At 37.8% G+C, this 27,137-nt stretch overlaps 1 protein-coding gene across 2 annotated transcripts in view; it reads left to right on the forward strand.

The window, feature by feature from the left end:
* Positions 1-27,003, forward strand: part of LOC115449938 (serine/threonine-protein phosphatase 2A 56 kDa regulatory subunit gamma isoform) — a 68,666-nt gene extending 41,663 nt beyond the window's left edge. For both annotated transcript variants that reach the window (XM_037438101.1, XM_037438100.1), the window contains 9 exons: positions 6,371-6,570; positions 7,190-7,393; positions 10,552-10,682; positions 16,131-16,248; positions 19,633-19,745; positions 20,116-20,278; positions 20,916-21,145; positions 21,583-21,736; positions 22,057-27,003. In XM_037438101.1, the coding sequence (XP_037293998.1) occupies positions 6,371-6,570; positions 7,190-7,393; positions 10,552-10,682; positions 16,131-16,248; positions 19,633-19,745; positions 20,116-20,278; positions 20,916-21,145; positions 21,583-21,736; positions 22,057-22,209 (1,466 nt within the window). In that variant the 3' untranslated portion in view covers positions 22,210-27,003. The remainder of the gene's footprint in view (positions 1-6,370; positions 6,571-7,189; positions 7,394-10,551; positions 10,683-16,130; positions 16,249-19,632; positions 19,746-20,115; positions 20,279-20,915; positions 21,146-21,582; positions 21,737-22,056) is intronic.
* The last annotated feature ends 134 nt before the right edge of the window (positions 27,004-27,137 follow it).

Raw genomic sequence — 27,137 nt, forward strand, 5'->3', positions numbered from 1 at the left:
ATGTGCCCTGCCCACTGCCACTTGAGTTTCGCAACTCTAAGGGCTATTTCGGTTACTTTGGTTTTCCTGCGGATCACCTCGTTTGTGATTCGATCCCGCAAGGAAACTCCGAGCATAGCCCTCTCCATTGCCCTCTGAGTGACTTTCAACCTTCTGACAAGGCCCATAGTGAGCGACCACGTCTCACTTCCATATGTCATCACTGGCAACACACACTGGTCAAAGACTTTCGTCTTGAGACACTGCGGTATTCGGGACGAGAAGATGTGTCGGAGCCTCCCGAACGCTGCCCAGCCGAGTTGGATTCGACGAGTGACCTCTTTCTCGAAGTTGGACCTACCTAATTGGACTGTTTGTCCCAGGTAGACGTACTCGTCGACAACTTCAAGTGTAGCGTCTCCTATCTTGACAGGGGTGGGTCTGACATGGTGGTTAGACATGACTTTTGTCTTATCCATGTTCATTCTGAGACCCACTTGTTGGGAAACGCTATTGAGGTCATCGAGCATTGCGCTAAGGTCTTCTAGGGTCTCAGCCATGACTACGATATCGTCGGCAAATCGAAGGTGAGTCAAATACTCGCCGTTGATGTTGATGCCGAGTCCTCTCCAGTCCAGAAGCTTGAAGACGTCTTCCAGTGCAGCGGTGAACAGTTTCGGAGATATTATATCTCCCTGTCTCACGCCACGCTGTAGCTGGATAGGTTTCGAGTGCTGATCCTGGAGGCGGACTGACATGGTGGCGTTTTCGTATAGGCACTTCAACACTTCAATATACCGATAGTCAATTTGGCACCTCTGGAGAGACTGAAGCACTGCCCAGGTCTCGATCGAATCGAAGGCTTTCTCATAGTCCACAAACGCTAGACAGAGGGGCCGGTTATACTCCTCGGACTTCTGTATAACCTGCCGCAGCGTGTGTATATGGTCTATGGTACTATAGCCTTTTCGGAATCCGGCTTGTTCGTGAGGCTGGAAGTCATCGAGACTGTTAGCAAGACGATTCGTGATGACTCTCGAGAACAGCTTGTAGACGTGACTCAGGAGCGAGATGGGTCTGTAATTCTTTAAAAGGGTTTTATCGCCCTTTTTAAAGAAGAGCACCACCACGCTCCTGTGCCATGCCTGGGGCGTGGTACCCTCGTGAATGACGGAATTGAATAGTTTTTGGAGAGCCTCTAATATTGGCTGTCCGCCCGCTTTTAGAAGCTCTGCTGTTATTCCGTCATCACCCGGAGCCTTGTTGTTTTTCAGCTGCCCGAGAGCCATACTAATTCGTCAATAAGTTGTACTAATTCTCCTTGCAGGAGCACTGGGAGATAATGTATATTTCTATTAGTAAAAGGTTTTCAAAGTTAAATTAAGATATTTGCGTTTTCAACGAAAGAAAACATACAAAATTCATCTTTATGAAATGTTATATTAGGGTGTCCTTGTTCAATTATGCTGTCGTCAGTGCAGGCCGTGTTTTGCGTTATTAGTTACCGCTAGCGCAGAGGTGCTCTTAAACTAGTTACTTTCATAAATAAATTCAAATTTTATTCTGGTTGGAGAGCCAATTTCTCTTGCCAACTTTTCCATTGTTAGTTCGAAGCTATTAAAGCTAACTGAACGCTTGCGCCGGTCAATACAATAACAGAAGACCCTTGTTTCGCTCAGTGTTTGTGTAAATAACTATGTAAATCTATTTTGTTTTCTCCCAAACATTTCTAAGGTGAAGGTATGAAGGTTTTGCTAATATAATTAAAAGGTCTTGTGAAAAGCTAATTTACCTCTGTGAGAGAAACGATATTCGTGAAGCATTTTCTGAGGTATGGTTATTTCAATACAGCAAATCATTAGACACAAGCTCAACGCCGGTTGCAAACAAAGAACTAAGCTAGATTAGTTTAAATTAGGTTGCACGGCTAAAAAAATGCACATAGAAAAGAACTGCACATACTTTGTGATCTGCACGCAAGCATGAAAAAATATCTTAGCTACGCAAGCATGCTATACTATCCGCAATTTTTCCAATCGCTTTTCCGATCTATCTCAAATGTGGACCAATAAGAACAAAGTTTTTATTTGACATACTTACAAATGAGTTATTTTGATTGTTTCATTCTCGAAATCGGATTGAAGATTGAGATTGGGTTCGTTTATTGAAAACGGATGTAAGACAGATAAGATTTTGATCTGAAACCCGCATCACTGTCTTTATCTGAACTGACGTACAATGATAACTTATAATGAATAATAATTGTTGACCATTGTCGCATTGCTCAGTATCTGTTCAGTGTATATTTCTGTCGCCATGCAGCAGTGTGTAGTCACTGCTGTATTCCGATTTGAGATTGTAGCCAGTGAAACTACTGGACATAATAAGATTTAACATCTCATACCTCAGGATGGCGAGTGCAGTGGAATACCAAAAAATACTCTGTAATTCAAGGTGTTGCTGAAGCTGTTTCTACTGTTTATGGGCGGTCCTATTGCTTACCATCAGGCGAACGGCTAACTCGTCTCGTCATTCAAAGCAATAAAAAAAATAATTATTTTTTTTTATCTCGAACACGTTGCACCCGTACCGTGTCAATAGAGTAATCAAATATAACGCTAACGTTCAAAGCAATTGATCTAATATCCCATCCATAATATTAAAGTCCAGTTCTTTAATCGTTACGGCCGTCATAATTCCGAGAGAAGCTCGTAAACGTCTGGTTATGAATATATCAGCTTTCATTTTGAAATTATTGATTGTAGAGAATCGTGATATAAATTTTCTGTAATACTAGGTTTTGCTTGCGACTGCTCCCGAATTTCTAGAATGTGAGATTTAAAGCACTCAGAATTATTGTATTTTGAAGAGATATCCAAAATCGTATCAGTAGTCTCAGAGATTACTCCCGAAATTAAAACTTACAAAGTTACGAATAAGCTTGACTCTTACATGATTTTAGTGTCGATTGGGAGCTGTTTGCTCGTCAATATCCAAAAAATAACTATTGATTCTAATTATACTGACACATTTACACCTTTCTCCATCCCAGTACATAAAAAAAATATATCTTTATTTAATAATATTAGATAATGTTTTCTAGGTGTCGATGCGTAGGTACTTACATAGAGCCGTCTCTTTCGTTTCATGATATTGCAATCTATGAAAACTGCTGAATATTATATAATGTATTATAAATATCCTTTAATCTATAAGTAAAATTATATTGTTGTTTCCGAAATATATTAAAATAAAAAAATCTTGATGCAATTTAATTTGCTTTGTTCGTCAAGTGAAAATGCACGTCCTTATTTTACTTGAACATCCTGGAAACTGCTATTGTAATAAATTCAACATACTCGAGCTTCTACGCGACAATAGTAAGAACGTAATTTTACTTGAGCGTGCAAACTCGAGTCGTGAAAGTGTAAGGGTGCTTGTCCACCAAATGGAACGAAGCGAGAAAGTACTAAGCAATGGTATTATATAACGTATTTTTTGTACAATACTAATGTTTATATTGCCTTTTATTCGTGAAAAGGCACCCTAAGATTCTCAATAACATTATAGTTGTTGAACTTTTCTCATGATAATTTACAAGTACTCACTTCGTACACGCATTTCGTATGACGCACTTCCTACGCATTTTCACATACAAATAGTTATCATACCATTTTATTATGTTGTCCGGAACGACCGATTTCGTAGTTGGCTTAATACACGAGACAGTTTCGTACAGTAACAACGTAAACATTTTTGCTGTAAATAGGTTTGTTTTTTCCGTGGCACGCTTTCCCAGACCGGCGTGTCTGGGTGTCTGACTGGGAGATTTATCGTGCTAAACTAGGCTATAGCCGTAGACCGCCTAGGATATACGTAGATACGATATTTGTTTGAATGGTTATTTTATGTAACTTGTTTGATCTATTTCAGTTTACAGTCAGAGACCTTTGACAGCTCTTTTTGAACGATTGTGTTTTGTTTAGTTGCATAGAAGTTCATGAACAAATCTGTACTTAGTTAAATCACAAATTTACTCGATCAATAAGGTTTAAACTAGGAATCGGTGATGATTTAACAGCTATTTAAGCAGTTCTTAACCACTACGTAACGCTAAAACAAGTTTATAAGTTAGATAATAAAACAGTTGTTTCGCAAGATATATCCTTTTTCACACAGACGGAGCCGCATGCAAAAGCTATTTACTTACACATAGATCAATACGAAACATAACCGCCCACACTCGATCGCTTGTGTGACGATGCTCACTACTCGGTAGTCTTTTGTTTCAGCCGCTGAAAGCACAATTATATTGCTTTCCATGTGCTACGCGAGTCGACGGTTCGCGTCGCGTTCGACTGGAATCGATACGCTTTGCATATAGACGGTTGAAAAGCTAATTGACTTATGCGATAATTTTTTTATATAAAAATATTATTAAGGTTAAAAAAAAATAGAAATCTGTGCTGATTTTAAATATGTATGAAAGTTCGTATCATCCTATAATGTCCTTATGTTAGGCATAGACCTCCTAAAGATCCTTCCATGAATAACGATCCTGCGCTATAGTGAACCAGTTATTTTGTTATAGTATGAAAGTTAGTATCGCAAAAAATGGCGCTTAAGTCAATTAAATTAGCCTTAACCGTCGATATACATATTTAAAAGGTTTTTTTTTAATTCCATATTCGTTGTGGATAGCATAATGCTTGTTATAAAAGTTGCAATTCGGATTTTTAGGTGCATAAAAATACGTTATTCCTCTGCCAAGAGAGATGAAATGAGGCAGCGGGGTTTTTGCCAATAAGGAGGTCTGTCCTATACTAATAAGTCTGGCAGGAATTAAATGAGATCTTCGTGTGACTTTATAGGGTAAAAGTTTAGCGCCATAGCATTGGAAGTGCTGTAGAGTTTATATGCAACTGTATGTCCCAAAATCACTCGAATATCTACAGCCGTTGATCCGATTAAGAAGGCTTTTACGTTTGTTATTAAATCATAATACTATCGAACGTCGCTTGGCAGTTGGATGTGAATAAAACAATTGTAAAACGCTCTTTTTACAGTAAACATTATATTAGCAAAATAATTACAGAATACAATTTTAGACATTCTTTTGACAACGTCCAGCCAGAGAGATTAATAATCGAATAGTCGCCGCGTGACATATCTTCTCTTCTGCCAGCCTGCCCGCGCAGCCGAATACTTCCGGAAACGCCCGATGTCGATAGCGGCGCGTAACATCGGCCATCCTGCAAAGTGAATACCAAAGGTATTCACAAACATAAATTTGAGAAAGCAGAACTGAATTGGGTACCTATATTTTAAACAAATAGGACCCAGCAACACAAATCAGAATGCTCATGGCTGCACACAGAATATGATCAGAATACTCATGACTACAGACAATATGATCACAGACAATGAATGACAGAATATGTTCATGGTCACAGACAGAATATGATCAGAATGCTTATGGCTACAGACAGAATATGATCAGAATGCTCATGATTACAGACAAAATATGATCAGAAGGCTCACGGCCTCAGACAGATCAGATTAAATAAAATAAACAGTTACGCACGTTCGCATTGTCAGCCTGAAGTGTTGCGCCACTAATTTGACTTCACATGACTCCAGTCATTCCTGTCTCCAATGATTTAGTTTCTAAGAAAACACCCTCTCCAGTGAGCCAAGCAGCAGGCATAACGAAGTTTTTGTTATGAATGTCGTTAATCGTACTAATGTGCAGACATCAATTCCATATGCATTCCCAACATATTTACTTCAACAGACGTAGACGTTGCCATGGTAACTAAAAATCTGAGAATCTGGTAATTTTAATTTTGGCATTCAATGATTCATCACAGATTTATTCCGATAGTTCTCTTCACATTCGAATTCAATGTAACTTCAAATTATCATTTGTATAATCCCACTTCTGAATGTAAAACGCTCTTTTACAGTAAACATTATATTAGCAAAATAATTACAGAATACAATTTTAGACATTCTTTTGACAACGTCCAGCCAGAGAGATTAATAATCGAATAGTCGCCGCGTGACATATCTTCTCTTCTGCCAGCCTGCCCGCGCAGCCGAATACTTCCGGAAACGCCCGATGTCGATAGCGGCGCGTAACACAATACTATAGAGATTCGCTTCATATAACTATGGAAATATTCGGCAGCGCAGTTATGGCAGCCACTATGGTTTACATTAGAAAACTTTATGTTTGCGAGATATCGCGGACTCATTATGTGGCATATCTTAGTGTCCTTAAATTTTTTATACAACCCTTTAATTTTGGGAGAATTTGTGTTATCGACACTGAGTGTATGAATCTTCACACTAATTCGAAAGCATTTGTAACCATACCTCTTCTTTTCAGATGCGCCGGCGGCGGAGCGCGAGCAGCTATTCGTGCAGAAGTTACGACAATGCTGCTTGCTGTTCGACTTCGCGGACGAGCCGCTGTCGGACCTCAAGTGGAAGGAGGTAAAGCGCGCTGCGCTGCTCGAGATGGTCGAGTACGTCACCTCGCAGCGCGGCGTCATCACGGAGCCGATATACCCGGAGGCTGTTAATATGGTAAGATGTATAATTGACTAGAAATTTTTTGCTGGTGGTGGGATATACTATATCTGTCCAAATAGCATGTAGTAGTATATTATAATATGTGTCTCATTCTTATTTATTCTATTATTACTTCATCGCGCCCGATTTAGTCCAGACCCTTTATGGTCCCCCGAAAGCCTCGAGCGCCCGCCTACTTATTAAGGTACTTTTGAGTTTAATCAGGAGTTAGTTTTGAACTACAATTTTATGTCTTTATGAGTAACAATTCTGTCATACATGATTAATGCATAACTTTAACCGTTTACGCACCGCACACAACAGAAGCTTTCAAAAGAAATAAGACTTTCCCGTTTTTGCAACATTTTTCATTGATGTTCCGATATTAGTCATAGCGTGATGCCTATATCCTTTAGACTTCCTCGACAAATGGGTTACCCAACACTAAAACGTTTTTTTTTAATTCGAAACAATAGTTCCTGAAATTAGATCGTTCAAACAAAATTTTAGCTTTAATTTAATAGTATAGATAAAGCAGAATTATTTCATCCCCATAATGATTTATTTATACCCGAATTTTCGACATTGCAATGAAACTATTTAACGGATTTTTATTTCAATATTTTGTCCCCAGTTCGCGATTAACCTGTTCCGAACACTGCCGCCGTCGTCAAACCCGAACGGCGCGGAGTTCGACCCTGAAGAGGACGAGCCGACGCTGGAGGCGGCCTGGCCGCACCTGCAACTGGTCTACGAACTGTTCCTCAGGTTGCTCGAGTCGCCGGATTTCCAGCCGAACATCGCCAAGAAATATATCGACCAGAAGTTTGTTTTGCAAGTGAGTAACAGAGTTCATAATATATGGAGTAGACTTATTTATATAAGTTATGACCTTACCAGGAATATAAAAAAACCTCATTATGTTGTAGTAAAATATGGACCTAATTTTAGAGTTAAACGAGAAAGCAAAATTGGCGCTCTTAAAGCTGTTTTTTTATTTTACTGGTCAGGTTATAATATGCTTTTTATTTTTTTATTTAAGCGACAAAGTCAGGCTGAGTTTAGATGGAAGCACAATTCCGTGCGTTAAAACCATATTTCGCAACATTGATTTACATAAACTTAATTACCCACGTAATAACCATGTAGATTTTTAGTTCACGTGATAGTTGACATTGTTTACCACCATATTACTTTTTCGAGTAAAATGTATGCAACAAGTACAGCGTCGGAATGTCGAACTCGCATCGTTCTCACAAAAATCTCTTCCCAACCAACCCACAAGTAGTAAAGACGATTTTATCATTTCATAATTAGCGTTAGGGGTGAGATGAACATCTAAAAATGACCCTAAAATAGTAACGTAAATAAATAACGGCATCGGCTCACCGCTCGGTACATGCTCGTTCAATTATACACGCGTCCGCGGTCAAGGGCAGTTGCGGTGTACAACTACGTACGTGTATGTAAAAATCTTCTGTCGAAGGGAAGATATTTATGTTGCCTGCGAATGGAGCCCTTTAGTGAAAATTTATTTATTTTATATAAGACTAGCTTTTGCCTGCGACTGCGGTCGCGTGAATGTTTTTCCCCGTGATAAATATTTTCCCAGGATAAAGTAGTCTTTAGGACTAATGTAGTTTCCTATTAGTGAAAAAAAAAACAGTTTAGTAGTTCCTGAGATTAGCGTGTTCAAACAAACAAAAAATCTCTTTGACTATATATCGTATTAAGAAATTCTACAAAATTCAGAACTGAAATAAATATAACATTTTAACTCGACTAAGGTAAGTAAGACTATGTCACATACCATCCTAAAATAACAGCTTGCTGTTTTATTACATTAAAAATAAATAAAAAAAAAACAAACCACTACCGCTCCGATATTCCTTCGTCCTTCACATACAAATAAAATGTTACACGACCTTGGTATCCTCGTGTGTACACCACATACATACTATGTGTCGTTAAACAAGCGCTTGCACTATACACTATAGTAAATAACGCGCAAATCGTCGGTGACGTCAGAGCGTCGGCGTCGGCGACGCCACAGATATAATAATAGACAGTGCTCAGCCGCTGCCTATAGCAACCATTGTATGTAAACAGTGAGGAGTGCGAGTGCCACTTTACAGAATATTTTCATCTCTATGCCTAGTTCGGCCTACTAGTATTTTAACGTGTTTGAAATTTGAACACATGAGGTCTCTGGTGGCTGGTCTCATATGTGAGAGTCCGCCTGGGTAGGTACCACCGCCATGTCTATTTCTGTCGCTAAGCAGCAATGTGCAATCATTGTTGTTTTCCAGTTCGAAGAACATTGTAGCCAGTGTAACTACTGGACATAATAAGATTTAACACCTCATGTGAGGATGGTGAGCGCAGTGGAATACCAAACAATACTTCGTAATTCAAGTTGTTCGATGGTGTTTCTATGTTTATAGCAAGCTCGTCTCGTCATTTAAAGCAATAAAAAAACACAAATATCGAGTAGATAGTATAGACGCTAGCGTAGTCCGAACAAGGCTTAACATCCTATGACAACGAGTTCATTGCGTATTCTTGATACATTGACATGTAAATGTGCACAATTCCCGACTGCATAGCGTTTACTGTGCGTTTTACAGCCGTTTTCAATAAATTATCCTACACTCAATCTTCAATCCGATTCCGAGAATAAAACAATTAAAATAACTCATTTGTAATCGTGACAAAATCATTATTCTGATTGGTCGATTTTTGAGATAGATCGAAAAACGATTAGGGTCGCTTATTTAAAACGGCGGATAGTTGCATTTGACACGCTATGATAACACGTTAAAATCATCGTGTGCATTAGCCCTAACAGCTAAATCAATAAAGACGTTGATGGCTATTGATGGCTGACAGAATTTGCCCCGCGTCTATCTTCATCTAAAATAAAAATCATGTAACACTCTTTCAATAACAAAATGTATTATAATTCAGATACCTATGGAAAAAGAACTATAACAATTTTAAATTGGATATGCTTTTCATGATGATACATTAGACTAGTAATTATTGTTGTTAGGTGACATTTTAATAATTAAAAGTATTTGTTAGCTTTTCTAAGGCCGGCGTGAAGCACTATTAAAACTTATAAGTAAGTACTTATGTACTCAATATTCATAATTCCTATTTATCGTAAGTAGGAACGTTAAATTCAGATATTTAGGGTTGTGATCAAATATGAACTAGCTTTAAGACTGATTTCTGTTTACTTATATTTACCATTTTCTTCCCATCACCAAAGCAATGTTACGACTTACGTCACTCTACTAGCAAATTTCGGTAGTTGCAATTAGTCTGGCAAATTACTCGTAGCCAAAATAAACTCACGAACCGCGCAATAATGTTATAGCATTTACAATTTCACTCAATTCAATCATGTAATTAACGATACGAGACGATAGTGAATTATTGAGGTGCGGCAGGCGGCCATATTGTTTTCTATGACAAATGACCGCCATTTTGTTTTCTTTAGTCACGAAATGGCCGCTCAATTATTTAAAACGTATTTAATTATGCAAGAATGAATAGAAATATTTCTTTTACGTGAGCTGTACACGGATGGAAGATAAAAATTACGGTATTTAGTTCGTTTATGTTTAATGAAACGCAATTGTTTGAAATATTTTTTGTTTGGTTGTGCGAGAACAACAGAAACTAGCTTGTTTTTTGATTCCACTAGCTGAGATTTATATGTACTACCATATCAGTGCTCTAGTTTAAATCATTTATGCCTACGTCATACCAATTTAGATAATATAAAAATACGATTTAACCCATTTACCATCGGAATGTTAGCCGGCTAACATAACAGCTACATGACATTACGCGTGTTACGGGAATATAACCTTATTATTTATTACATAATAGCCGGCTAACATTCCGATGGTAAATACGTTAAGGCGAAAATATCAAATATTCCTCGCACCATTGTCTATAGAAATTTACACTGTACGTTTGTTCCAGCTTCTGGAATTGTTCGACTCGGAAGACCCTCGGGAACGAGACTTCCTAAAGACAACACTGCACAGGATATACGGGAAATTCTTAGTTCTACGCGCTTATATAAGGAAACAGATCAATAATGTATTCTATAGGTGAGTACTGAGCACACAGCGAACGTATTTGTTTTGTTCTACACTGTTCTGTGAGAATAGGAATGTTTTCATTTAGTGTTCGTGACGGGATGAGTTTATCGGCGCCATGTTGGGTGTAAAACAAAATAACACTAGTAACCTGTCCTATAATAATGATATTGTACTGTATTTTCTTTAAACAAACCGGAGCCCTAGCCAACACGCCTTACTATGCGACAACGCTTATAGAAAACAACGAATCGATAGGTGCTAAGTAAACTATCGTATTTGAAAAAATAATTACTATCAAAGCCCCGTTAAAAAAATCTTTATTTAAAAACGTTTTTTAATGTGTTTGGTAGTAATCAGTGCCTGGATAAAGACACGCTAAAAAGTGAAAATAGATAATTTTCACATACGATAGTTTACTTCGGAGCCATCGAAATATGTATGGGAATCAGTGGTAAAACGGGAAATTTTCCGAAAGGAAAACCGACACAACATGTAGATACTAATATGTATAAAAATAAATGCGATCTGCAAATCATTTAATGGTAATTAGATTCTACATAATATATATTCTAAATAAAGAGAAGCCACCAGGAACCAAGAATGACGTATCCAAGCGACAGATTTATCGCTACGATATGTCCTTTCTATACATATTTTAGTCTTCTATCGGCATTAACGATGGCAGAATAGTGTCTCGACTACTACTTCTGATCATAATTGTTTGGGTACTGTAGTCTTTCGGCCAAAAAGAGGCCGCTTCGAAACCTAATTGACTTGATGATTGTACTTGGAATAGCTAAGCACACTTCACTAATTAAATCATAACACGTGTAGGCAAATACCTTGATTTGGGCTCAAGGGGTGCGTACACTCGCGATACATCTAGATTATTTCCGTCCAATGTTACGATAGCAATATATTGCGCAACAACTTCAGATGCGTTTACTCTGACGGCAATATTTCTATACGTGCCACTTGCAGCAAATCCTGCAAGCTTCAAAATTTGCTAAAGCTAGCCACAATTAACGTGTAAACGATAAAAATTTCAGATACTTCTGAAACTGCAACTTATTTCTGCTAGTTTTCTTGCTAACCTAAGCCTTCTTAAGAGACATTCGCGCCAAACGACACCTCGTTCGGGAGTCAAAAGTCACTCAAGCGTAACATATGCCATCTAACAAGTTATCCACTGAGTTACGAGTCGAGTGTATTGTGTTACAATAATCTTGTGTACGCGGTGTAGGAACCCAACACCGCGCTTGTGACGATTACTACACGCCTGTTGGACGTAATGAGCTCACGACTAGACCGGGGTGGGGGCTGAAAGGCTGTACTTTGTACGGGCATCACTACATAGTATAAAACAAAGTCGCTTTCTCTGTCCCTATGTGTGCTGAAATCTTTAAAATTACGCAACGGATTTTGATGCGGTTTTAATAGATAGAGTGATACGAGAGGAAGGTTTATATGTATAATAATAACATCCATTAAATAAATAGTTAACATTGCACCCGTGCGAAGCCGGGGCGGGTCGCTAGTATAGTATATGTCCAGGAGGGTTCAGATAGGATGTTGATTGATGGAAGTTTATCTGATATTAATGCCAGCCTTTTTGAAAACACTGTGGGACATAGGCAGGTTTTACCTTGTGTACGATGGTCGCTATATGGGTGGATACAAATATACTACCACCACCTTGTATACGCGTTTCTATAAAATTATTTCGGTCCCGTATTATGGGAGGCGAGACTGTCGCCGATGCAGTGGCGTAGTGTAGTTGGGGCTGCAGAAGCTTGGGTGTTGTTTATCTATACTTTTAAAGGGTGTCAAAATATACAAATTTTGCTTTTGATATTTATACAACTCTTGAAATCCGTTTTTTTTGCTCTCGCTAGGTGTCTGGGGGGCTGTTTTAGTTTTTCCCCAGGCGGTAAGGTTACACCATTGCATCAAAGTCGGCATAATTTCTATCACTGACAAAGTTGTGTTATGATTATAATAAAATGTAATAAGGCCCCAGTAGGATTAACAGTGGCGAATCATGAAATGTTCCGAAAAGCAACCTGACACAACATATAGGTAGTAGGTACTACTAATATCAGTTTTTACTGTTTGAATGTTAGTTCATTGCTTGATTCTATTTCTTCTTACTTGGACATAGTTAATAATGCGGTCTGCAAGTCGTTCCTACATAAGTATACAAAGGGAAGCCGATGGATATCTCCAAGTAAGGAAAAAATAATAAATATTATGCAATCAATAAGTGAACTGAGATTCAAGGGTGGAAAATGACATATATTTTAATAAACAATCTAATCTATCAACTAGTGGTGAAAGATGAAATCTGCCGAAAAGGAACCCGACACAACTTATATATAATAATATCAGCCCTGTATTATACTTGCCCACTGCTGAGCACGGGCCTCCTCTACTACTGAGAGGGATTAGGCCTTTGTCCACCACGCTGGCCTAGTGCGGATTGGTAGACTTCACTCACCTTCGAAATTCCTATAGAGAACTTCTCAGATGTGCAGGTTTCCTCACGATGTTTTCCTTCACCGACACAACTTATAGTTACTAATAATATCCATAAATGCGGTCTGGATATCGTTCTAATCATAATTAGACTTTACATTAATTGCGAAAGGGAAGCCGGTAGGAATCGGGTTGTATGGACCCTTGGCCACTGAGGATATGTCTCCAAGTAAGAAAAAATACAATCAATAAGTGAACTGAGATTCAAAAAGGGGAAAAGGAAATATGTTTTTATAAACAATCTAATCTATCAACTAGTGGTTAAAAATGAAATTTGCCGAAAAGGAACCCGACACAACTCATAGTTACTAATAATAGCCATTAATGCGGTCTGGATATCGTTCTAATCATAATTAGACTTTACATTAATTGCGAAAGGGAAGCCGACAGGAATAGGGTACCGCTCATTTTTGTTCTTTACTTTTATCAAATATTTACATAATATAAATTATAACACAGAAGGAATTTTTAAAATCCGGTAAAAAATCAACAAATTATAAGTCTTTGAATTTCGGTGGAAGGGGTAATTAACAAGAAACAGAAAAGAGACGAAATATCCACATGTGACGTCATCGGGAATTACGACGCGTGCGAAAGAAAGAGATGTAGCGATATCCCCACATCGCGCCCACTTCTGCATATTACAATATTTTAAATATGAATTACTCGCTCATTTTTTAACCAATTTTTATGCAGTTTTCGCAGGAGTACTTCTTTTTCATATTATTAACCATTATATATAGAATAATGGACAAAATCAAGCATAGGCCGGTCCCCTATTGGCTTATATTGACACTTCGCTGATATCAGCCTATAAGTAAGGTTTTTATGCCTACGTAACATATTGCGTGTTTAGAATAAAAATTCGATCATTATACGATTGCAATAATGTTTTAAATCGTGAAGCAATTCTGTTTGTAAGCATTGTATTCTAATAAGAATAATAATTATATTTATGTATAAGGAACTTACGACGAGATAAAGTTTATTTATATTTTCCTGTGTTTATATTTGTATGTATGTATATATTTATAAGATTTATTGAAACTAAGAATATAATTTTCAAGTAATTAGCTTAAGAAATAAAATTATTTTCCAAAAAATTACACTTATAACAATTAGCAACGATGGCCACACTAGGCTATGCCTGTATCGTGGACAACAAAACAAAGTCTAATAGGACAAACCATATACCATCTAAATTGCAATTGTAGTACATAAATTTGAATACAAAAAAAAGAAAAACAAAAACAATAAAAATTGAAACACAAATGGGTTCATACAGAATTTTAAAACTAATAACACAGTTGAATAATTTATAGTGTACAACGTGCAGAAGTAGGAGCCTAGGAGTGTGTCTGCGTGTGTAAGTGTGTGTGGATGTGTGAGTGTGTGTTTAGTAATCTTCTTTAATAATTTTTAAGTTTAACGTCTTTTGTCCTTCTTTCCCAAACTTGCGTCTGTCATTCACTCTGAACTCTTTCATCTCGCACTTTATAGTCCGTTCCATACATCACACTAACCTTTCAGTCCGGACATACATTTTGAGGTTGCGATGAAAAAGTACAATAAAATATATTCTTAAAATAACTACTAAATCCAAAAGACTTTGTAAGTCATTATTGTAGCATTAACTTAGTAACTACAGTTTTTTCGGTAAAATTAACGCTTCGCCCACACGAGCCATTATTTGAAGTAAATTATGTATTTTCGTGTGTCATCAATCTTCGGAAGCAGTGTTGTGGCTCCATTAGAAATCTAGGCTAGTTTTTTTTATACACAGAATAAATAGAAAATATTGACAAACCCTGGAATAGAAATAAAAGAAAGAAATAGAAGAAATTTTCCCAAACCTGTTTGTTATGGTTGACATATTTACGGAAGTAACTTTTTGTGTGTTTACATTAACTATATTTCTTTGTTTTTCCGTTTATTTTCCTCGTACCTTAATTAATTGTATTACGTTACGTAAACCACGAAAATATCTAGTATTTATAGATCATGTGAATATATATTGAATACGTATTGTAAGACTGCCTCGGTGGCGTAGTTGTACTGCATGCGCGGTACAACAGCGCTCTGAAGTCTTGGGTTCGAATCCTGGCTCGGGCAAAGTCATATTTGGGTATTTCTGCTCAGTATCAGCTCGGAGTCTGGAATTTGTGCCTGATATGGCAATAGGCCCGCCCCCTATCACATCATGGGACGGAACACACTTGGCTAAAAATGGGTGCCTTAGTTGCGCCTCTGCATACTCCTTCGGAGATAAATGTGTGATGTTATGTGTGTGTATTATAAGTGATTTCATCCCTCTGAATGTTGGTAGGTCTTTGGATCGTAAAATGGAAGGTAGTGGGTTCAATTCTTAATCAAAAACACTGATGTTACGTCATAAGATAGAAGTAGAAACAGGGAATGTTTATGTCTTTACTTTAGCATATTATACGATCATACTGGGATATAGAAGTAACACTGTTACGTTAAGTTACTGGTGGTAGGTCTCTCATATGTGAGAGTCCGACTGGGTAGGTACCACCGCAATGTCAATTTTTGCCGCCAAGCAGCACTGTGTAGTCACTGTTGTGTTACGGTTTGAAGGACATTGTAGCCAGTGTAACTACTGGACATATTAAGACAACATCTTCAACAACTTCAATGGCGAATACAGTAAAATACCATACTATAATTTGTAATTCAAGGTGTTGGATGGTGTTTCTACTGTTTATGAGTAGTCGTATCGCTTACCATCAGGCGAACGGCAAGCTCGTCTCGTCATTCAAAGCACGTATTAACTTTTTTTTAAACTAGCTTATGCCTGCGAATTCACCTGCATTAACGTTCCTTACCAATAAAAAAACTCCTCTACTAGGATATACATATAAATTATATACTTATAATTAAATAAGACCGTGTCCGCTTCAGGTTTATATACGAAACAGAACACCACAACGGCATCGCGGAGCTGCTCGAGATCCTCGGCTCCATCATCAATGGGTTCGCGTTGCCGTTGAAGGAGGAGCATAAATTATTTTTACTCAGGGTGAGTGTGCAAAATTATTCTGCATTATTTAACTTATACTCGTAAAACTTACTTAAATAAAAAAGACAATATTATTAATAGGTAACGAGCAAAAAACTTGGTATACAAAATTAAATATTTTCGTCACAAAAAGTGTTCGGAGTTCAAAGAAATAATTGTGTCGTATTATGCGTGCACTGGTTTTCTGTCTAACTGCTTGCGTATGTGTCGATAATACCATCTTTGTTCCGGGCAATTGCGTAAATGGCCGAAGGGTATCATAACAAAATTTGTCAGTTACTCTAGGGCGGTGCGAACTTTTAGCCGCAGGTTTAGTTTAATCGGCCTAGAGGGACCCCTAAATTCGGGGACCCCTATCACTGATACCAATTTACTCTTCTGAAGGTTCAGAAACGATTACTGAATTGTTAAATACGTGTAATAAAATCGCATACACGAGTAAAGAACATTGATGAGAACACAAGTTCAGTGTCACGCGGGAATCGCGCTGTTCTACGGTTTCTTGTATTGTAGCGTTAAACACGTTGCAATCTACAAGTTAAACTTCCTCTACACTATACTGATTTTATTTATTTAGGACCAACAGCAGTTACAATGTAAAATAAACACAAACCTACATGTACATAAGGTTAAATTTTCATTGCATATCTAATATGATATTAAATGATAAAAAAGTGAAAGTTAAAAAAACAGCAACAATACCAATGCACCTATATTTTTTTTTTACTTAAATCAGCCTATATTTTTTATTTCAATAACTATTAATGAAATAGTATTATCAGCCCTGTATTGTATACTGATTACTGTATCAGTGCTGACCACGGTCCTCCTCTACTACAGAGGGATTAGGAGGTGGACTAAGGAGTCCACCACGCTGGCCTAGTGCGGATTGGTAGACTTCACACACCCTCGAAATTCCTATAGAGAACTTCTTAGGTATGCAGGTTTCCTCACGATGTTTTCCTTCACCGTTAAGGCAAGCGATAATTCACAAAGAATACACACATAATTTAAAAAAAAGTCAGAGATGTGTGCCCTCGGTATTTGAACCTACGGACATTCGTCTCGGCAATCCGTTCCACACTCAACTAGGCTATCGCCGCTTAATATAGTTAATTAAATATTGTAATCTGCGTAATAAGGAGTTGTATATGTTCGCGTATTGGGCAAAAATGGCTTAAGAGATTTTAATACATGTTGTTCAGTTATTGACGTAATTCCGGTGATGATAAGAGCTGTAAAAAGTTAAAGAAATATACGAGTACTCGTTAAGATTATAAATAAATACTATAATATAATATAAACTACAAATTATAGTTAATACAATATAAACAATTATTTGTTTAGTAACTTTTGCTCGCGGGTTCGCTCGCCTGAAAGTTTTTCCGGGATCGAAGTCCCGCTATTTATTTCCCGGGATAGAAAGTAGCCTATGTCCTTCCCAGGGTCTCAAACTATCTCCATAGCAAAGTTTATCGAAATAAGTTAGGTAGTTTTTGAGTTTATCTCATTCAAACAGGTGAACAGATGTGATGGAGGACTTTGTAATTTGAAACTAATATATTTTTTACAATTTTTTGAATATAACACTTCCGTCTTACATATGTATTTGTTGCATAACTTTAACCGTTTACTGGGCGCTCGGAAGGGAAACTTTGAAAAGGAAATTTTCATCCGGTTTTTGCAATATTTTTCATTGATGTTCCACTCCTATTAGCCATAGCGTGATGTTATATATCCTCGATAAATGGGCTATGCAACAGTAAAACAGCAACAGAAACTCAGAAAAAAAAACAGGCCCTTTTTTGCAACATTTTTCGTTGATGTTCCGCTACTATTGGTTATAGCGTGATGTTATATATCCTATAGCCTTCCCCGATAAATGGGCTATGGTACACACAAATATTTTTTTCAATTCGAACCATTAGTTCCTGAGATTAGCGCGTACAAACAAAGTTTTCAATTTCATATAATAGTATAGAATATGGATGAACTTGTCTAAGTACTTAATAAAAACATAAATAGATACAGATGCGAAAAAAAACTAGCTATTCCCAAATAACATAACTATCTTTTAATGACATGTGATGTGTAATGCGTCAAACCAGGGATTTCCCCCCATATAAAACTATGTTGCAGCATCATATCTATATAATTATTACACAATTGTAAAGCATTATCTATAATTTATGCGGAAAATATGAATCACACGTAATATGCTCGTAAAGGATTTAATTTGACTCGTGACTACACTAACGTAGAGTTGAAGATAAATTGTCAAACGATTTAAAAAAATATGACTAATATTGTGTTTGGTCATGTGAACATAGCCATGTGTATTTGTTTAATAGATAGTTTCATGAGTAAATAGTGATGAATACTTTTATCCCGGGTAAATGCGCGGTTTCTCTGAGACTTATTCTGGAAAATTCTCGTGGAGGAGACATGTTTAATACGGGGAAACCACACACACATACAACAACATCACGCATTTTATCCCCGAAGGGGTATGCAGAGGCGCAACCATGGCACCCACTTTTCGCCAAGTGTGTTCCGTCCCATAATGTGATAGGGGGCGAGCCTATCGCCATATCGGGCACAAATTACAGACTCCGGGCTGATACTGAGCAGAAAAACCCAAATATCACTTTGCCCGACCCGGGATTCGAACACAGGACCTCAGAGCGCTGCCGTACCGCGCATGCAGTACAACTACGTCACCGAGGCAGTCTACGGGGAAACCCACTGAGGAGATTTATTCCGGAAAAGCTCGTGAAGAGTAGGTCTTGGGGAAAGCCAATGAAGTATTCCCGCTGGCCTCATCGGTATTAACCGTCCGTCTGACTACAACTCCGCCATGCTACACTTTATGTAAAATCGCTGGGTAATATCGCATGTGAATGCAATCAGAACCGAAGCGGAGCCCAAACACTAATTAGTGGTAGAATGCTTGGATCCGTCCGAGTGACAAGATGTAAAACCCGCTATAATGGCCCACGTAAGTGTGTCGCGTTCCGGGATCACCCTGTGTATATCCGGTCTCGAACAGGGCCCTTATTCTGTATGATAGTGTAAACGCGTAACGCGGCCGTGTCATGTTATCTTCGGGAAATGAGCGTGGAATGGTATTCTGTGAGTCAAATTTCTATAGTCCTAAACATGATGCGTTGTGTTACGTGCTTGTTACACACTGTCAAAATAACGTGCGGGATAGAGAATAAGGCCCTAGGTCGGCATAATTGTGTCCACTGCCGAAGGGTAATCATCGTCAGTCAACATTCTATTGGACTCTACTCCACTTACCATAAGGTGCAGAAGGGTCGCTTTGCTGTGGCCGAAGAAAAAAAAACAATTCAGTAGTTGAAAGTTAACGTCTTGTTCCAGGTGTTACTACCGCTGCATAAGGCGAAGTCGTTGTCGGTGTACCACCCGCAGCTGGCGTACTGCGTGGTTCAGTTCTTGGAGAAGGACCCGTCGCTGACGCAGCCTGTTGTCAGGTGTGTACGCGCAAACTATACATACATATCGTACCTTCGGTGAGACGAGGGCTTAATTGGATGCACGCGGGCAATGCTGCAACTGCCGAAAACGATTTTGTCACGCCAATATATTTAAAGAACGCAATAATGTGATAACGACGGTATGGTCTTCTGGTGAAATGAGACTGAACTTGATGTGTGACTTTGTTCCTCAAAATCAAAGGATGTTGTTTGAGGCGTATTGACATACTTAACTCATTTTAAGAATTTTTAACAATTGTGCCCTTTTATCACTGAAGGTACCAATGTATATGATATTGTGACTAATTTGATAGATAAATTACAACTACGTCACCGAGACAGTCAATTTGCATTCTCCATTAAACAGGGCACTGCTGAAGTACTGGCCGAAGACCCACTCGCCGAAGGAGGTGATGTTCCTGAACGAGATGGAAGAGATCCTGGACGTGATCGAACCGGCGGAGTTCCAGCGCATCATGGACCCGCTGTTCAAACAGCTCGCGAAATGCGTCTCCAGTCCGCACTTTCAGGTTCACGACATACTTTACTCTACCTTTTTCATCAACTGTTAAAGGAAACAACCATGACAGTAGTTACTGTTACACAATCATCATCATCAGCCTATATCTTTATCCAGTGCTGGACATAGTCTTCCTCCAATACGCGCCATTTTACTCTGTCTTCGGCCTGTCGCATCCAGTTCTTTCTTTCTTTCTTGTCAGCGACCTTTCGCGGATCTTCACTCCACCTAGCTGGAGGGCGTCCGACACTACGTTTGCCGAATCGTGGTTTATTCCAGAACTCGTTTACACTGTTACTATATAGACAATAGTAACAGTAACTTTGACTATTGTTACGATGATGAAAATGCTCTTTAGTAGCTGTATAAACATACATTATACAACTATATAATGAAATAAATACTGTGTAAACTGTAATTCGAATAGGGCGGTATTATTGAGTGGACTGGCCACTGGCTAACCAAAAATTATACAAGGGTAACTATAGAAACTCTAACTAAAAATGTATCAACTATACATAACTATCTGTATCTGAATTGGCTATATGACAATGTAAATATAATCGCATTGGATGTAACTCCTGTAAGATTATATTTAATAAATAAATTAAATTATAATATGTATAATAACAAAATAACATCCACAGGTGGCGGAACGAGCGCTATACTACTGGAACAACGAGTATATAATGTCGTTGATATCGGACAACGCGACGCACATATTGCCGATAATGTTTCCCTCGTTGTATCGCAACACGAAGAGCCATTGGAACAAGACGATCCACGGGCTGGTGTACAACGCGTTGAAACTGTTCATGGAGATGAATCAGAAGCTGTTCGACGAGTGCTCGCAGCAGTACAAACAGGAGAAGCAGAAGTGAGTAGTGTGGTGGAGGAAGGTGGTAATATAGGGTGTGTTCAAATGAGTTAGACTTTAGTGTTTTGGTGTCGTTAGGAGTTTCTAAATTTATCTGAGATGTTTAGGATTAGGTACAATAAGATGTAATTGTGGTGAGCGAGTTGCTTAATTAGGATGTGCTCAAAAGAAGTAATTTCTTTTGATATTAGGTGTCAGGAGGAGTTTTCTACTTCTTCCGGAGACATTTAGGATTAAAACAATAAAATGTAGTTAGTCAGTTAAATATACTATTAGAGTTTTTTTAATGAAACATGTTGTGTCGGCGGCAATAGATAAAATGGTAACATACGCATTTTAAACTAGATTCAGTCATGATGAAGTCTTTCGCCTATATCCCGTCTATGTTGGTCAATAAAAAATAAGTGATCATAAGATGTATGTGTGTGTGTGTGCAGGGAGCGCGAGCGGCTGCAGCTGCGCGAGGAGGTGTGGCTGCAGATCGAGGCGCGCGCCGCCGCCAACCCCGCCTGCCGCGCGCCGCACCCGCGCCCCGCGCACGACGCGCCGCACGACCCCGCGCGCCAGCGCCTCGAGCGCGAGCCCAGCGAGGTACCCGCACCCACCTAGTCACCACTTCACACACTCAACTCGCCCATGACTAATAAACCGTACTATTTAGTTACCCTTGAGAATGAAATGATGCCTAATCCACCAGGTGACCGAACGCTGCGGTTTAAATACAAATATCAAGAGGGAGCGAGAATTTAAGATGGCTGGCTTATCCTCATGTATAAATATTAAAAAAAATAATTTAATATGATATAACTCACTAATAACGAAACGTACAAATAAATTAGATGTGTGTTATGACTAAGCACTTATAATCTGACTCAAACATCACTCAACTAATACCTCACGTGCACCAACAGGCGCGCAAACAGAACCACAACACGAACAACAGCAAGCCGCTGCTGCGCAAGAAGTCGGACCTGCCGACGGACTCGTCGACGGTGAAGGCCCTCATCGAGCACAAGCGCGCGGACGCGTTCCTCCCCACCACGCCTGACGCCGACCGCTGCTAGCGCCGACACCAGCCCTCCGCCGCGGCCCTCTCTACTGACCCCGCACCCTCGCGCCGAGAAACACAGTAATTATTTGCGATATCGGTATGATATCGATTGTGAATGGTATCGGCACATAACTTGGTCACTTGACAAAAAGGATATAATTGCGGCAGTTTACGCGCACGGAGTTGCTAATAAATTGATTTGCTACATAGAATAGCGTTATATCAATTAGACAATTTAAAGATGTATCTTCAATTGTAGTGATCTTGCCTCAATGACATCTTGCACTCATTAATCGATGTCCTGGTCTATGGTACTCAGTCAGGTTATTTCATAAATTCAGTGCTAAGTTATGTGCCAATATATCAATATCCTGCCTGTCAATTTCAAACTAGTCAAATTCAATTATCTGATCCGATTCGTTTTCGATTTATCGATACGGCCTATCGACATTTCCATTTCAGTAGGGAGGGCTGAGTGCAAACAGCGTCGTAACCATCGTTGATCGATACTAAGCAATATAGATACATGTAATGTAACCATCCAAAGTGTCAAGATATCTCGAATAGGAAGCGATACCGCGGCGACGCCTTGTGGTCTATATTGAATCGTAGTTAGTGCGTGTTAACGTAGTGTCAATTTTGTTGATGTTTTGTGTTACGGGCGTTTGCGCGCTGTTCACTTCGCATGTCGATAGTTTGAACAATTCTTCACACTACAATCGATAAAATCAGTTAAAAAAATATATCGATATACGTATTACGCGTGCCTCTGACAAATATACACAAAAGAATGTCACGACTTATTTAACAATTTCGTGTCGCCATTGTATCGAGGTACGAAACACGAACAGCGTTGTAATCGCAAACGCTCTAGAAGTCCATCGTATGTAGATTAATCATTATGAGCCACACTATTAACCAATCAGACAACGGCCGCTGTTACGTCCTCGTTTCTTATTGGTTAACCGCGTGGCATGACGTTTCCTACTCGACTGTTGATTGGATATAAATTATACACAAACTAACGTATAGGAGTGTTGTCTTTCCATCATGCTTTGATAATACATGCAAATAAAATCCGGTCGCTATTTCGATTGGATTATAGTTACATAAAATAAATAAATAAAATTTGTTGTAAATTGTGGTATGACTGATATGTGCTTCTTTTTGGATCTGTGTTTTCGTCTTCGTTGTAAGGTTCATAGTCATTGCTCCGTATGATAGTAGATAAAAGCTTTATACTGTATGTTCACAGTGCCACGCGCCATGCGGTATGATGCACGGTGAATGGAACTATTTAATATTGTTATACCTTCAATATACATCACAAAGCGCCCCCTGGCGACTTGATTTCGGATGTGTTTACTTGAAAAGTTTTTTTATAAATATATTTAAAAATAGATTTTACACCATTCCACTGCAAGTACCACCTCAAAAACATAATGTTTATAAAATCGTCTGTAGCAGAAACGTGCGTGTTTTTTTTTAATTTAATTTTAAAATATTTGTATTTACTATCGTGTTAATACGAAAGGCCATAAAGGATTTTTAAATAGGTTTTGTTAATTTATTCTTTTTTTTAAAAACCAAATGAATTTACGCGGGCACGGTTTGTTTGATATATTTGTCGATTTCATTGTGTCGAACAAAATGTATCCGAATTTTATTTTTAATATTTGTTTTGTTAGTGAGCGTGGGCTGGTTCCAAGTTCTTCGTGAAACGTCTTGCATAATTAGACTGTCACTAGATCTCTTTTGTCTATTTCTAAAAACATTTCTACCTATTTAATTAAAACTATTGCAATGTCTTTTAAATTAAACTTTCAAGCTGTGTTAATAAGGCATTTTTCTATTTAGACACTTCGATCTAAGGCTATTAGATGTTGCTATAACCTAAAACGCCACATCATGACAAAAATCGTATTACGTCTTATACATCCTTTATTTGCGCTGAAAGGAGCCGTACTCCGAGCCCTAAAACGCTTTACAAGCTAAAATCGATTCTAAGCTAACGCTGCTCAAAGTTTAAAATCGGTCATAAAAATTCACCATCCGTCCAATCTTACTAGGCCGTTGTCTACCGGAATGTTCATTAATTATATAAATGTAAAAAAAAATACATTATACGATACGGTCCACGCTCACCCAAATTCTTATAGCTGTAGTCTGCCTTTATTGATTAATTTTTGGGGGCAATCAAGGTATCGCATTTTGATTTAATAATATTATTTAATCATTTAGTTGTGTGCGTTGAGTGCCAAAGGATGTTCATTTGAAATCTTTCCGGAGTGCGGTGTATAAAATTGATGGATAACGGGAATTACGAGTAATTGGAAAATTATGTTTAATGACAAATCTTGAAGAATCAAAATAACTTATCGGGATTTTCAACAAACGATCTCAATCCCTTTTTTCGATCTATCTCAAAAATTAATCAATTAGAGTAATTTTATTGAAATGCTTACATTGAGTTATTTTGATTGGTTCATTCTCGGAATCGGATTGAAGATTGAGATTGGGATCGTTCATTAAAAATGGCGATTACTGGAGTGTCTCGCCTTTATAAAATTGGTATCGTAATGTTTAAATTAAATGGTATAATTAGCGTATAAGTATACGATCTGTTTATGACCCGTTGTATGAAGCTGGTAGACACGCGTGATTTGTAATACAATTGATATGACGCCAACATTGACAACATCTTAGACTGCTCATAAAGTTTAATCATATCATGTAGTAAAATCACATGATATGATTAAACTTTATTTACTATATTTACTTTCACATGATATGATTAAAAATTGATAATTTAGGACTTCACAGTTCTGTGCTTTCTATTGATCATATTTCAAACATGAGATCAATTTCAAAGAGTCTATAACATTAGTCTCAACAGGTTTTCCTCATAAAGAATTCATCAAAAATACAAAGTAATAATTCGATATACAGCCCTAACAAAACCTTAATAAGGTTTGATATAATTAATATAATTCTAATGATTGTTACTTAAATGTACCATGGAGTCACAAAACTTATAGAAACACACCGAATTGATAATTGGTTAAATATTTGTTTCTATTTCTTGCAAAGATGATTACACTACGGCAGTGTATATTTTCATTACAAATGGCGCATGTTACCCTAGCCTTAGATCGTAATCCCCCGTTCTCCAAGTGAATGTGGATAAATTTAACAATGTAAATGTGTATAGAGAAGAGATAAATGTACTGTATGTTCGGGAGCACATGTATGATCTAATTTATTTTTACACTAAAATATCGATTTGTCGACGCCATCTTGACTGATTTTTAATCGATACTATCGCGGCGCGCGGTGTAGAGTCGAATGTACGATGTGTAATTCGGGACAGTGATGTGCGCTGCGAAATGTGTCGCGTTTGTGAGGTTTACTCGATCATTGTCACACCAATCGCTAGATAGTTTGGACATAATATTTGACTACCCTAATCTATTAAATATCCATAATGTTAGATAAAAAATCATGTCAGATGCCCTATTATTAAGCCGAGTGTGCATTACGAGACGGGAGAAATTCTTGTATGGTGTATGTTATATGCAGAATACATGTGTCGAATTCACAGGCTATTTGTTATACATTTGTCATTAAAGTTTTCATTAATGTAGACAAAGCCTTGTTTTATGTTGACGGCAAGTGACTGCGCCGGCCGAATGAATGATCGTATTATAACATGTACTTATAATTTAAAAGTAAAATTAAATTGTTTTGCGATTCGCTTCTGGTAAGCACATTGTCTATGAGCGGCGGAGGGCAGTCACTTGCGAATATAAAGCTGGTTACACACACGCGCAAGACTTGCGCAAGTTGAAAATTGTTTTGTACAAGTTTTAGTAGTACGAAATGTTAAAACACGTTAGATGCATTGCTAAATATCACGCCATTCCATTTGATTTTCGTATCATAGGATATTTTGTAACGTACTGTAAGAAATTATTAATTATAGAAACCACGTCACCTAAATGTAACAAACTAATTCACGGCCTCGTAGATGCGCAATATTTAGGATAAATGTAATTATTTAAATCTTGATCTGACACTGAACAAATTGTAAATATTTGAAATTAAACATTCGAATTTAATTATATTCGTATAATGTCCAATTGGAATTATAAAAGTAGTGTTGTATTTAAGAACGCTTACACTTGGATTAAAATAAACTAACCCTCTTATTTATAGACGTTATTTATCTAAGGACGGAGCATTGCTGTGATAACAAGTCTCTTTCTCAGAGCTGACGGCATTGCAGCCTTCGCAATGCGTAGACATAGGGCCGTTATGATTAGCTAATATTGAGATACAACTTGAATCTTAAGGCTGTCAGCTGAACAAACAGCAAGCTGTCAGATAAACAAAGCTGAGAAACAGACTTTTTATCACAGCAATGCTCCGTCCTTACATAAATAATGTCTAAGAATAAGGGGGTAAGTCAATAGGACCTAAATTAATATTTGAATAAACATAATTGTACGTATTTGTTCAGTATCAGTTTGTGACACGTGTAGAAGAATCTTGCGCATTGTGAAGTGTGTGCACCCAGCTTAACAGTATTCAATAGTTAGTAATAGATGTTTCAGTGAGAAAGTGCGACGTGTGAATGGAATGAACTCACATAAGCGAATTATTTGCAAAACGCTGTTTTAACAAATTGATAAATTTTGTATAAAAATATTTATAACGATAATGTAACTGTTGATAACAAAGTAATGTAACTGATGACATATTATAAGGTGCTTATGATTATCGTTACAATACAAAGTTGTGCATATAATGACGAGTTTTATTTATAACGAGTAACCTGATATGTTTAGTGATATTGGAACTAGTTATCGCAAATTAAGGTTATAGCTTAAGGTCCATTTTCATACATTTTGTTTCACCTTTAATCTGGGTAACTAAACAAGT

The sequence above is a fragment of the Manduca sexta genome, chromosome 13, assembly GCF_014839805.1.
Source record: "Manduca sexta isolate Smith_Timp_Sample1 chromosome 13, JHU_Msex_v1.0, whole genome shotgun sequence".
Classification (NCBI taxonomy): Eukaryota; Metazoa; Arthropoda; class Insecta; order Lepidoptera; family Sphingidae; genus Manduca; species Manduca sexta.